The sequence below is a fragment of the Helianthus annuus genome, chromosome 14, assembly GCF_002127325.2.
Source record: "Helianthus annuus cultivar XRQ/B chromosome 14, HanXRQr2.0-SUNRISE, whole genome shotgun sequence".
Classification (NCBI taxonomy): Eukaryota; Viridiplantae; Streptophyta; class Magnoliopsida; order Asterales; family Asteraceae; genus Helianthus; species Helianthus annuus.
In genome coordinates, this window is record NC_035446.2 from 132,524,542 (window position 1) to 132,537,799 (window position 13,258).

The 13,258-nt window shown below is 38.1% G+C and overlaps 1 protein-coding gene across 1 annotated transcript; it reads left to right on the forward strand.

Annotated features, from left to right (window-relative positions):
• Positions 1–10,687: 10,687 nt before the first annotated feature.
• Positions 10,688–11,110, forward strand: LOC110907416 (uncharacterized mitochondrial protein AtMg00810-like). The gene has a single exon (XM_022152404.1). It carries the CDS (start codon positions 10,688–10,690, stop codon positions 11,108–11,110), a length of 423 nt encoding a protein of 140 aa, XP_022008096.1.
• Positions 11,111–13,258: the final 2,148 nt, after the last annotated feature.

A 13,258-nucleotide genomic window follows, 5' to 3' on the forward strand; every position in this document is an offset into this window, starting at 1 on the left:
TCTTATGTACCTCACAGCATCAAGGCCAGACATAATGTACCCAACGTGCCTGCTTGCCAGATATCAAGTCAACCCGAAGGCCTCACATCTGGCAGCTGTAAAAAGGATTTTTCGTTATTTGAAGGGTTACCCTGACACCGGTCTATGGTACCCTAGGGATAATAACTTTGACTTGATCGCATTCAGTGATTCTGATCATGGCGGATGCAAAATCAACGGCAAATCCACAACGGCTGGATGTCAGTTTTTAGGAAATCGCCTAGTCACATGGCAGTGCAAGAAGCAGACGTGCGTCGCTACATCAACATGCGAAGCTGAATACATTGCTGCCTCAAGTTGTTGCTCCCAAGTCCTTTGGATCCAACAACAATTGCGGGACTACGGTTTTGAATTCCTAACTACTCCTATTTACGTTGATAATTCTGCTGCTTTACAGATCACTAGAAATCCTGTGCAGCACTCAAAGACCAAACACATCGAAATCAAATATCACTTCATACGTGATTGCTTTGAGAAAAGGCTAATCGATGTTGTTAAGGTCCACACCGATGACCAACGTGCCGACCTTTTTACCAAAGCATTTGACAAATCAAGATTTGACTTTTTATTATTGGTAAACGGCATTAAGGTCAAGCAAGAGTAAACCAACATCGGAAAATCATTTTTGTAAATACCTTTGTGTTTTAAATTTGTCTTAGTTTATTGATTTTAGGGGGAGTAAATCCAAAATCGGAAAATCCAAAAACATCGAAAATTTTTAAAAACACAAAAACTATAGAAAAACAAAAATGAGTTTCCTGGCGAGCAAAAGAGAAAATGATAGTACATCAGTGGTCTATTCAAACCTTTTTAAACCTTAAATGAAAAACGATAAGCAGCTCTATATAAGATGTATCGGTAGGCTCTCAATCATTTTAAAGTGTGCAGGGTGATATAAACTTAAATCGACTGAAGACCAGGTGGGAACCATTCATTGGCATATGGTCTTAGTACCGAAATTTCGTTTGATAGATTGTCGAGGTTCTGAGATATTCGGTCTTTATGCTGCTTATCATCTGGGTATCATGGTTGTATCTTTTACCGAAAAATAACGGGGACGCAAGTCTAGATCTTCCATGATACTATACATACGTGTACATATTACATATTGCATACGACCTCAATAAGTGATAAACAATCACATGTCCATATTAAATAAGTGATAAAATATCACATTTATCCGGCAGTCAAGTTCGTCTCTCTGCTGTACGGAAGTACTGACCTGTTCACGGACTTGCTCCTGTGCCCTCATGCATATGAAAATCAAGTTCCTCATTAATAAGTGATTATATCACATAGGGCTTGTTTTCAAATCAAAATAAGTGAGTATCTCACATCTTATACGGTCAAACAGATGATAATCAGTATACTCACCGGTAAGATGAATTCTCGTGCATACCTTGATACGGGAATGTGTCGTGATGTGGATGAACACCGGTCGGTAAGTATAAATCATGCCTTAACGTATCCCCTCGCCATGATTACATCTGATAAGTTGAGCTTAAGTGGACAACAATACCGATAATTGTTATAGGATGCTTATTTTAAGATGCTTATTTTAATGTTAACTAACTGAACAACAAGAGTGTTTTGACATGACCGTACACTGATATGATTCTCTTACCCTCGAAACTCGCAAAAAGAATGTCTGTATATATTTATTTACTGCTTAACTTTTATTGTTTTATTTTTTTTTAACAGTTTCGTCGTTTGGTGCATATCAGCACGACATTAGCGGTGATGTCGTTTGACAACACTCAAAGGATATTAAAATTGTTGTTTTTAATTTATTCAAAAAATACCAAAAAGATTTTAGGTGTGTTTTAATATAAACTTTATAAAAGCCAAAAAGATTTTATTTCTACTTTATTTTCGATCGTACGATGTTGGAGCTCGAGTCTTCGTTACCTAAAACCTGAACGAAAACCGAATTGACTAAATCTTCATAAACGGTCGAAATTTGCAAGCTTTGAAAGTTAAATCTAAAATTGAGAAATTTATTAAACTTTCAAACTGTCGGACGGTGTTTGATTGTGACATGGTCATTTGTGTGTCATTTGTTTATACTAACTATTCCAAGCAGTTTTTCTCATTACGCGTTTAGATTTCTTGCATGTGCAGATTCTAAAGGCTAGGAGAACATGGTCGATGATAAGCTTCGGAATGAAGACACGACGTGCAGGCACTCAAAAGATGAAGATGATCAAGTTGCCGCTGACCATCATCAACACCACAAGGATCTCAAGCATTAAAGATCAAGTCATTCACGAGCATAACTCAAGGGGGAGCTTATGTTAAGGGGGAGTTTGTCAACACACTTCCCACATGATACGGGTAGTTTGTTGATACACTTTTTGCTTTCAAGACGTGAAGACTTTGAAGATCCTCCGACATTGAAGACTTGAAAGGACATCAGAGTCTTGAAGACACGAAGATCAAAGATGATCAAGATCGAGACAAAGCTACAGCCAAGGGGGAGTTTGTTGGTGCACTTGTGTCTGTACTTTGTCTGTTTTCGGTCACGATGTAAACGATGTCCTTGTTAGTCATGTAAGTTTGACCAAGTCAACCATCCTCCGGTTTGACTTGGACAAACAGTTTGTATATGGTTGTATAATGTTTTGTGTCGAAGGATAAGTCATCGAAGGATTGTGAATATCCTTCGATGAGCTCGAAAGATATCATTCGATGGATGGACTTCGAAGGATATGCCATCCTTCGAAGTATATGGATCCTTCGATGACTTTGTGATCGACAGATGATCTATCGATCAGTCAACTTGATCCTTCGACCATGCAACCTGTGCTGGGTATATATATACCCATGCAGTGTGTTCACTGGAGATAGACACAAGAGACAGAAAGATACACTCGAGAGATAGTGAGAGCATTCTGTCAAGAACACACACACACTGTTAGAGAGTTTACAAAACAGATTTGTAAACCTTGTGCTTGTAACCGGAACCTTTCATTCGCATTAATACAAGTGGTGTTAATCGGTGAACCTTGTGTGTCTTGTGTTTATGCTTGTCTCAACTCGGTTGCACTCTAGCTTGGATTCCGCACTTGCTAGTGTGTTAATATAACAAGGTTAAGGTTTAACCTCATCCTCCCCGGGGACCTACAATGTGAAATCTGGCGATGAATCTGATTCCACAAAATCAGATGAGCCACAAGTTATTACAAAAGAAGAAAACTCAGTTCCCCCAATGGATGATGTGAACTTTCCACCATTGAGCACTGAAAATTTCAAACAAAAGGTTGGAAAAGTTGAAATCTCGAATCAATTCTATTCTGAGAAGAAAGAATTTGATGTCGAGAAAGCATTCAGTGGTAAAGTAAAACACATTTTTGGGAAAATGGTCAATGGGAAGGCCAAAGGGGTAAAAGATTTTTATGAAGAAAAAAGAAATGTTCAAACCCCAAGTGAAGGTGAAAAGGTCACACCCAAAGTTGGTCAGGCTTGGGTATCTGTGTTCTTTACTTAAAAATCCTGACTTGCCGGAGCTCCCAAGTTGGTAATCGTGGAGCAGGAATCGGCATCATTCTTAAATTTGTTTGTTTGAGTGTATCTACAAGTGGTAGAAAAGTGGGTTGTCACCTACATGTAGTTAATCAAGGTCATTAAGTTGAAATTGATTTAACTTTCATAAAAAGTGTTTGAAAAACAAAGTGATGAATGAATCCCCAATCTTACAAGTGGTAAAATCAACAAAACTTATTCTCCGGAAAAATCATTTTGATTAAAACAAACTTAAGTGTTTTGAAATCATAATGGGAAAATAGTTTGTTGTAAGGGGGAGTTCTGATTGTTTATGCCAAGTGGATGGAGAATTGAAGCTTGAAACTCAGTTGTTAACTTTAATTGTACAGTTTGTTTTCAAATTTTCTCAGAAAATCAAAATTGAAACATATTTTGATTTTAAGGGGAGTAAAAATTAGAAATTTCGAAAAATTTGAAAAACCCAAAAACATGATAAAACCATGAAAAGCCAAAAACATTGAAAAAAAATCTAAAATGAATTTAGTGGTGAAAAAAGAGGAAATGATAGTACATCAGTAGACTATCACAACACGCTAAAGAATTGTAAAGTCAAAAATGTGATAAACGATCTCACTGAGGATATGCCAGTAGGTTTTTACTCATTTAGTAGATTGTTTTTGAGATATAAACATAAATATCAAAAGCTTACTTATCTTGTGGGGAACATCTCTCGGATATATGGGTAACCCCCGAAATTTTGTTTGAAAGATTTTCTATTTCTGACATACTAGGTCTTTGTGCGTGGTGATATCTGGGGTATTATACCAGGACTTCTGATTTTGCGGGAGCAATAGCCTAGTACTCGTATAATACTTTGCATAGCTTTAATCATAAAGCTCACCCTCAGCATTAAAAATGATGAAACGTTGAAAAATGTTAATCATGTGTTGTTGAAGAAAAGATCCCCAAACGGGACACACCTAAAGTCGAACCATCATCTCTATGATTTTGCGGAAGCCATAGCCTGAGCTCATATGGTCTCGCATTACCCGTTTACAGATATCATTAGTGTACATTCACCTGTAAGACTGAATATAGAAGTCTGGATACAAGAGTATATTCTGAGGTGGGACATGCGAATAAGTTTAAGTGCTTAAAATACTAATCTCGTATCTCCAAACAGTTGAACTTTGTGTGAAAATTTAAGTGGATCAGTATACTGACAATCTAAGTGAATTGTTTAGAACTTAAAATGTTTAAAGCTTAACGGTGTTAGTGATTTGTCATAAACTGATATGATCCTCTTACACAAACTCACAAAAATATTGTATGTAAATATTTCTTTATTGCATTTCATTAAAAACAAAAACCCAAAAAGATTTTCAATGTGCTTTAGTATAAACTTTTGAAAATCCAAAAAGATTTTCGACAACTGATGTTGAAGAGCTGATTTTCAAAATTCCAAGTGCTAAACATGATGAACATTTCGTAAGGGGGAGTCTGTGTATAATGAGAAAAGATTTTGAATGTTTGCCTACAAGTGGTCATCAGAAGTTTTTAAATGATAAATCATTCTATTCATGCAAGTGATTTATAAATTTGTCAAATTTTAAATTTGTGAAATTTATTGTTGTGCAGGTTAGCCAGGTTTTTGATACCTGAGCAGAATGAAAGCCAGATCACGATCTTTGAACAAGAGCCAGAAACAGATCTTGGGGGTAAAAAAAATGAAAGAGCAGTTGAAGATTAGATCATCATTCAAGGGGGAGTTTGAATGAAAAAGAGCCATGTTCGAATCCTGAGATTCATGCAAAGTGTTGATGCTAATGAACTTAATGAATCAAGAGATCTGATCTAGAGAATTAGAAAATTTGAGAGCCAGATTGCGATTCTGAACCATTGAAGATCAACATCCAAGGGGAGATTATCTGTTGGTGCTAATGAAAAGAGAAGAGAAAGATTGAGGATGCTTTACATTGTCAGATACTTCGGTAGAGATCGAGATGACTGATAAAGACTGAAGATTGAAGACTCGACACTGAAGACTTCGTCAACATCCAAGGGGGAGTCTGTTGGTGCATATGTCTGTCGACTTCGTCTTGTATCGAGTCTTGTATGTATGTATGTAGATAGATCAGGGCACGTAGTTCGAGAAAAATATCAAATATGTGTTGTAGGGGTATTTCGCACGAAATGACTAACTGTCATTTCGCACGAAATCAACAAGTCATTTCGCACGAAATGACTGTTTCGCATGAAACTGATTTCGTTTGGACTATTTTGTGTGAAATAGCTAGCGCTATAAATACCTGATGTGCCTAGTCATTTGTAACTTTCCGGTTTCAGTGCCGAACTTCTGCCGAAGTGTCTACTCATTGTAAATCTTTGTCAGATCAATCAAATAGACAATTAAAGTGAATTACAAGCTATTTCGAACTCAATACGTTAGTTTCTGCCTCTCGTATTGAGAAGAACACCTCTGAACGACTTGTTTCGGTTGTGAAAACGATCCTACAAACTTAAAAGGCAGAAATCAGTGTTGGTAAGGAAAGCTGAAGCCGCTTCCAATGAAATGGAAAAGTTCTTCACTGAGGATGGATCTTTCTCTTATCAGACTGCCTTTATGGTAACTGTTGCAGCCTCGACTAGTAAGGTAAACACTGAAACTCCTAGTGTATGCAATGATTGTGTAGAATTGAAACGTAAGCTAGAAGTAGTAACTAGTCACAATCAGGGTTTGGTAGTTGACCTTTCAAAATGCAAGGGGGCAAACATGGCTTTAGCTCACAATGAAAAAGATTTCAAATCTGTCGTTAAAACGCTTAAGAAAAGTGTATCCGAATTAACAAAAACAGTTTTGAACAAGCAAACGGGCATTAATAATTACATTAACATCATTGAAGAATTAAAGAAAGAGTTAGCCATTGCTAAATGCGAGCATGATGCGATCAAGCTCAAATTGGAGAGTTATTCTAACTCTCGATATCATCGAGGTTCAGAAGCTGAAAGGGGATGTTAAGTGCATTGGGTATAAGTCGTGTCCACCTCCATTGAGACACAATTATACCAAGTTGCCTAATGAGGAAGAAATGCCACGGTTTGAACCATCTGTACCTCTTAATCCCGAAGAGTTTGCAGCAGGTTTAGGGTTCAAACTGGATGATTCATCAAAGGAATCTGAAAAGACAGAAAATGTGTCTTGTGCTATGGAACAAACTCTTGACAACAAGAAAGGAGTAGAAATTCCTTTCATCAGATGATGAATCGGATGAGTCAGATTCGAGTTATTATGATCAAACTCTTGACAACAAGAAAGGAGTAGAAATTCCTGCAGAGAATCACATTTTGTGTGATCCTCCTACTCCCGCTGCCCCCGTTGTGCAATCGGTTGCAAAACAAGAGATTGATTCAATCAAATCTGTGGAAAAATCTGTGTCTACTTTTGAGGGAGAAAATGTGTTGTATATTTTGGTTGGTGATGATAAAATTTACTCAAACAAGGATTTCCCAATTAAAAATGGTAATCCATCAATGATTGAAAGAGTTTTGGAAGATTCTACTAGTAAGTTTTTGGGTAAGGCGATCCCGAGAGTTACAGTAACTCGGTGTGATCCTATTCCAAAATCTGAAGTTAGAAAACAATACGGCAATAAAAAATTACCAACTGAGAAACAACCAATCGCCCCTAAAGGTAAACAACAGGAAAAACAAGCTCAAACACCTAAGTTTGAACAAAAAGGAGCTCGAAACAAGAAAAAGGGAAGGGATGTTAAATTTGTGGCCTCAAGCGGTACTGAACAAATTGAGACTTTTGAAAACAAATCCAATACTGATTTTGTTCAACAAGTAAAAATTTTGAAACGTAACAGTGATAAAAATTACACTCAACATACAAATGGGTGTGATAATGAAGCTAGTACCTCAAGGCCCGCAAGTTCAACATTGGGACATCGATCAGAATCACCTAAATTTGTTGAAAGGAGAACATGTTTTAAGTGTGGGGAATTTGGGCATATAATCAAAAATTGTACAAACCCACCAAAACCAAGGTTTGTTGAAAAGGCCCCTCCTGAAAAGGATTACCAACGTCGTCCTGTGTCACCTAAACAAGACAAACGAATTGTTAAGGAACAAGAAGCAAAACAACGACGTAAAAATGTTAAGGTAATTGAAAAGGCTTTAAAACCGGATGTTGTTGAAAAGGGACCAAGTTCATCAAATTTGTCAAAACCAGAAGTGTCTAAGTCTGTAAATAACAATCAATCTGGTAAACGGCAACAATCTTGGAAACCTAAGATTTCTTGATGATAAGGGTCGACCCAAGATTTCAATCTGGTAAACGGCAACAGTTTCAGGGGGAGGCGCACCATTTCCAAATCATCAAGAAATCGAAATAACATTTCTTGATGATAAGGGTCGACCCAAGACCACTAAGGCTTGGGTCCCCATCTCGAACTGATTGTGTAGTGTGTTGTGCAGGGTGTTCCGGGAGGAACTGTGAATAGTCTTTGGATTGTTGACAGTAGAGCATCCCGGCACATGACATGCGACTTAAGGCTCCTGTACGATGTGAAAAGCATTAGGGGTGGTTATGTTGCCTTTGCTGGCGATAAAGGCGGATACATCACTGGAGAAGGAATGATTTCCAATGGTGTTGTTAGTTTCGACAAGATCAATTATGTAAGTCAAATTGATCACAATCTTCTTAGTGTTTCGCAAATATGTGACAAGAAGTTCACGGTACATTTTGACGATTCCGATTGTTATGTTCTGAAACCCGGTTTCAAGATTCCCAAAGAATGGATTCTGTTGACGGCTCCAAGAATTAATGACTTGTATATTCTTGATATGAGCCAAGCTATTACCACGTCTACACAAGTTACATGTTTTGTCTCAAAGGCCACAGAAAAGGAGTCTATATCTTGGCACAGACGTATGGGTCACATTCACTTGAGGAAAATGAACCATCTAGTGAGAAATAATCTTGTGAATGGTGTTCCAGTCAAGAGTTTTCACTTGCAAGACATTTGTGTATCGTGCCGAAAAGGAAAGCAAACGAAGAAGTCCCATCCAATCAAGAAAGTCAACACCGTCAACATTCCTCTTGAACGTCTTCATATGGACCTCTTTGGACCTATGAAGCACAAGACTACGTTTGGAGATGCTTATTGTTTGGTAGTTACTGATGACTATTCAAGATTCTCATGGGTATCGATGATGGCACACAAAAGTGAGACTCCAGGAATCCTCAAAAATCTGCTCACTTTACTCGAGAATTTGTACACGTTGAGGGTAAAGCGAATCAGAAGTGACAACGGCACAGAGTTTAAGAATCAGGTTATGGACGAGTTTTGTGCTTCTAAGGGAATTCTGCATGAGTACAGTTCTCGTTACACTCCTCAACAAAATGGTGTCGCTGAGAAGAAGAATAGAACAATTATCGAGACGGCAAGAACTATGTTAGTGGAGTCGGAGATTCCTGTTCAGTTTTGGGGGGAGGCTGTGGCTACTGCTTGTTATACTTTGAACAAGGTTCTTACTGTTAAAAGGCACGGGAAAACATGTTTTGAATTGTTGCACAGAAGGAAACCGGACGAATCTTACTTAGAACCGTTTGGCGCTCCATGCACTATGATTGATCCATATGGCAAGTTTGGTCCAAAGGCTATCGAAAGCTTCTTTCTTGGGTATGCTACTCCAAATTCAGGGTTTGGAATCTGACAACTAAAAAGATTGAAGAATGGGGTGAAGTCAGGGTTCAAAGGTACACTGAATGTGTGAGAGCTCCGGGTGCTCCTTGGATGTTTGATTATGATGCACTGTTTGATTCCTTTAATCTGCCAACTTTTGATGAGGCGTCTGCAGCAGCACAAATGTTGCTTGAAGGTGATGTAGCAGTTGATTCATCATTAGTCCGACCAATTATCCTTAACCGACAAGAGTCTGATTTGGTTAATAATGTTGTTCAAAATGAGGAATTTGAAGATGTAGCAGATTATAATGTTTCGTCGGAAGATGAGGAGTTTCATGATGCTAATGAAGCAACTCCAGCTCATGTCCAAGCTCCTGTTCAAGGTGTTTCAGAAGCAACTTCTCATGTGCAGAGCCAAGACAATGCTGAAGGGAATGCACCCACATCTAACGCGTCTCCAGGGATCGATTTAGTTGATTTGAATTTCAATAATTTAGGTATTAATGCTCGAGTTCCCGATGTTCTAGAAACTCGAATTCATGATACTCATCCTCGGCAGAATATTATAGGAGATGTCCAGAGTGGTGTGCAGACACGTAACCAACTTTGAAGTAACCAGAATGATGGGTTATATTGGGCAATTAGAGAATCCGGGGAACAGAATGATTGGTCTTTCGCCTGCTATGTTTGTCAGGTCGAGCCGAAGTCATGGAAAGAGGCGATGAAAGAAGATTCATGGGTTGAAACAATGCAGGAAGAACTTCAGCAGTTTCAGAAATTGGGGTGTGGAAATTGGTTGACAGGCCTCTGAACTATAAGAAGATTGGTACTCGATGGGTTTACAAGTGCAAAAGGGATGACCGAGGTGTCGTTGTGAGAAATAAAGCGAGATTGGTTGTCCAGGGCTTTAATCAGGTAGAAGGCATTGATTATAATGATGTTTATGCACCAGTGGCACATCTTGAGGCGATAAGGATTTTCTTGGCTTATGCGTCCTACAAGAAGTTCACTATTTATCAGATGGATGTGAAAAGTGCATTTCTTCATGGTGTGGTCGAGGAGGAAGTATATGTTGAGCAACCGCATGGTTTTGAAGATCCAATTCATCCTGACAGAGTTTGGCTTCTAAACAAGGCACTTTATGGTCTTCATCAAGCTCCGAGGGCTTGGTATGAAACATTGTCTAACTATCTGTTGCAGAATGGTTTTCGACGTGGGTTGATCGACTGTACTCTCTTCATCAAGGAAAGAAATGAGGATTTGTTGCTGGTTCAAGTGTATGTGGATGACATCATTTTCGGGTCTACAAATGATGAAATGTGCAAGGAATTCGAGCGGGTGATGCAAGAGAAGTTCGAGATGCGTGCTATGGGAGAAATGAATTTCTTTTTGGGTTTGCAGGTTCATCAGTCTGAGAAAGGGATCTTGATTCATCAGACAAAGTACGTTGGGGATATCTTAAAGTGATTTTAGATGGAAGACTTGAAGCCTGCGGGAACTCCTCTGGCTCAGAATCATGGAATTACTCCTGACGGAACCGGTGAACATGTGGAACCCTCTCTCTATCGTGCTATGATCGGATCTCTCATGTATCTTACCGCTTCAAGGCCCGATATTATGTATCCAACATGTCTTCTTGCTCGTTACCAGTGTAATCCAAAGGTTTCTCATATGATGGCTGTTAAGAGGATTTTTCATTATCTGAAGGGTTGTCCAGACACCGGTCTATGGTATCCTAAGGATGATAACTTCACTTTGATTGCATTCAGTGATTCTGATCATGGCGGTTGCAAGATTGATGCAAAATCAACATCAACGGGATGTCAGTTTTTGGGGAATCGTCTAGTCACATGGCAATGTAAAAAAGCAAACTTGTGTAGCTACTTCAACCTGTGAAGCTGAGTACATTGCTGCCTCAAGTTGTTGCTCCCAAGTTCTGTAGATTCAACAGCAAATGCACGACTATGGTTTTGAATTCCTAACTACTCCTATTTATGTTGATAATTCAGCTGCTTTACAGATGACTCGTAATCTTGTACAGCACTCAAAGACAAAACACATCGAGATAAAGTATCATTTCATACGAGACTGTTATGAAAAGAAACTTATCGATGTTTGCTGACCTTTTTACCAAAGCTTTTGACAAATCACGATTTAACTATTTACTAATGGTAAACAGCATTAAGGTCAAGCCAGAGTAAAACCAATATCAGAACATCATTTTTGTAAATATTTATTTGTGTTTTCTTAATTTCTAGTACTTTTTGCATTTTAGGGGGAGTAAAAACGAAAAATACAAAAACATCGAAAAATTTTAAAAATATCGAAAATTTTCAAAAACACAAAAACAATAGAAAAATAAAAATGAGTTTCATGGCGAGAAAAAGAGAAAATGATAGTACATCAGTGGTCTGTTGAAACCTCTTTGAACCTAAAATGAAAAACGATAAGCAGCTCTATATAAGATGTATCGGTAGGCTCACAATCATTTTAAAGTGTGCAGGGTGATATAAACCTTAATCGACTGAAGACTGTGTGGGAACCGCTCATTGGCATATGGTCTTGGTACCAAAATTTCATTTGATAGATTGCCAAGGTTCTGAGATACGTGGTCTTTATGCTGTTTATCATCTGGGTATCATGGTTGTTTCTTTTACTGGAAAACAACGGGGACGCAAGTCTAGACCTTCCATGATACCATACATACGTGTAAATATCATACAAACATGTATATAATACATGATGCATTCGACCTCAATAAGTGATAAACAATCACATGTCCCAATCAATAAGTGATAAAATATCACAGTTATCCGAGAGTCATGTTCGTCTCTTTGTCTGTACGATGGTACTAACCTGTTCACGGACTTGCTCCTGTGCCCTCATGCATCGAATATCAAGTTCCTCATCAATAAGTGATTTTATCACATAGGGCTTGTATTCATCCAAAAATAAGTGAGTATCTCACATCATATACGTTGAAAACAGATGATAAATGGTATACTCACCAGTAAGATGAACTCTCGTGCATACCTTGATACGGGAATGTGTCGTGAGTGGATGAACACCGGTCGGTAAGCATAAATTATACCTTAACGTACCTCTAATCGCGAGTACATCTGATAAGTTGAGCTTAAGTGGACAACAATACCGATAATCATTATAGGATGCTTATCTTAATATTAACTAACTAAACAACAAGAGCGTTTTGGCATGACCGTACACTGATATGATTCTCTTACCCTCGAAACTCGCAAAAAGAATGTCTGTATATATTTATTTAATGCTTTCAGTTTCTACTTCTTTGTATATATTTATTTACTGCTTTCCGTCTTTACATTTCAAAAATGCAAAAATACCAAAAAGATTTTAGGTGTGTTTTAATATAAACTTTGTAAAAGCCAAAAAGATTTTATTTCTAATTTCTTTTGATTACCCGATGTTGGAACTCGAGTCTTTGTTACCTAAAACCTGAACGAAAACCAAAACAACTGATTCTTCATAAACGGTCGAAGTTTGCAAGTTTTTGAAAGTTAAAAACCAAAGTTGAACAATTTGTTAAATTTTCAAACTGTCGGACGGTAGTTGAAAACATGGTCACATGTGTGTCGTTTGTTTATGTTAACTATATTCCAAGCGTTTGTTCTCATTACGCGTTTAGCTTTCCTGTATGTGCAGATGCTACAATCAAACCAGCTAAAGGCGAAGAGAACGTGTTCGATAACAAGATTTGGAATGAAGACACGACGTGGAGGCACTCAAAAGATAAAAATGATCGAGTTGTCGCTGACCTATCATCAACACCACAAGGATCTAAAGAATTGAAGATCAAAAGATTCATGAGCATAACTCAAGGGAGAGTTTATTTTAAGGGAGAGTTTGTTAACACACTTCCTAAATGAACAGGGGAGTTTGTTGATACACTTTCTACTTACGACACGTGAAGACTTTGAAGATCCTCCGACATGGAAGACATGGAAGAAGAACCTTACGAGTAGCGTCCAAGGGGGAGTTTGTTGATACACTTTATGTGGGCGCGACTCA

Coding starts and splice junctions, on each gene's coding strand:
- LOC110907416 (XM_022152404.1), top strand. CDS start 10,688: ATGGAAGACTTGAAGCCTGCGGGAACTCCTCTGGCTCAGAATCATGGA.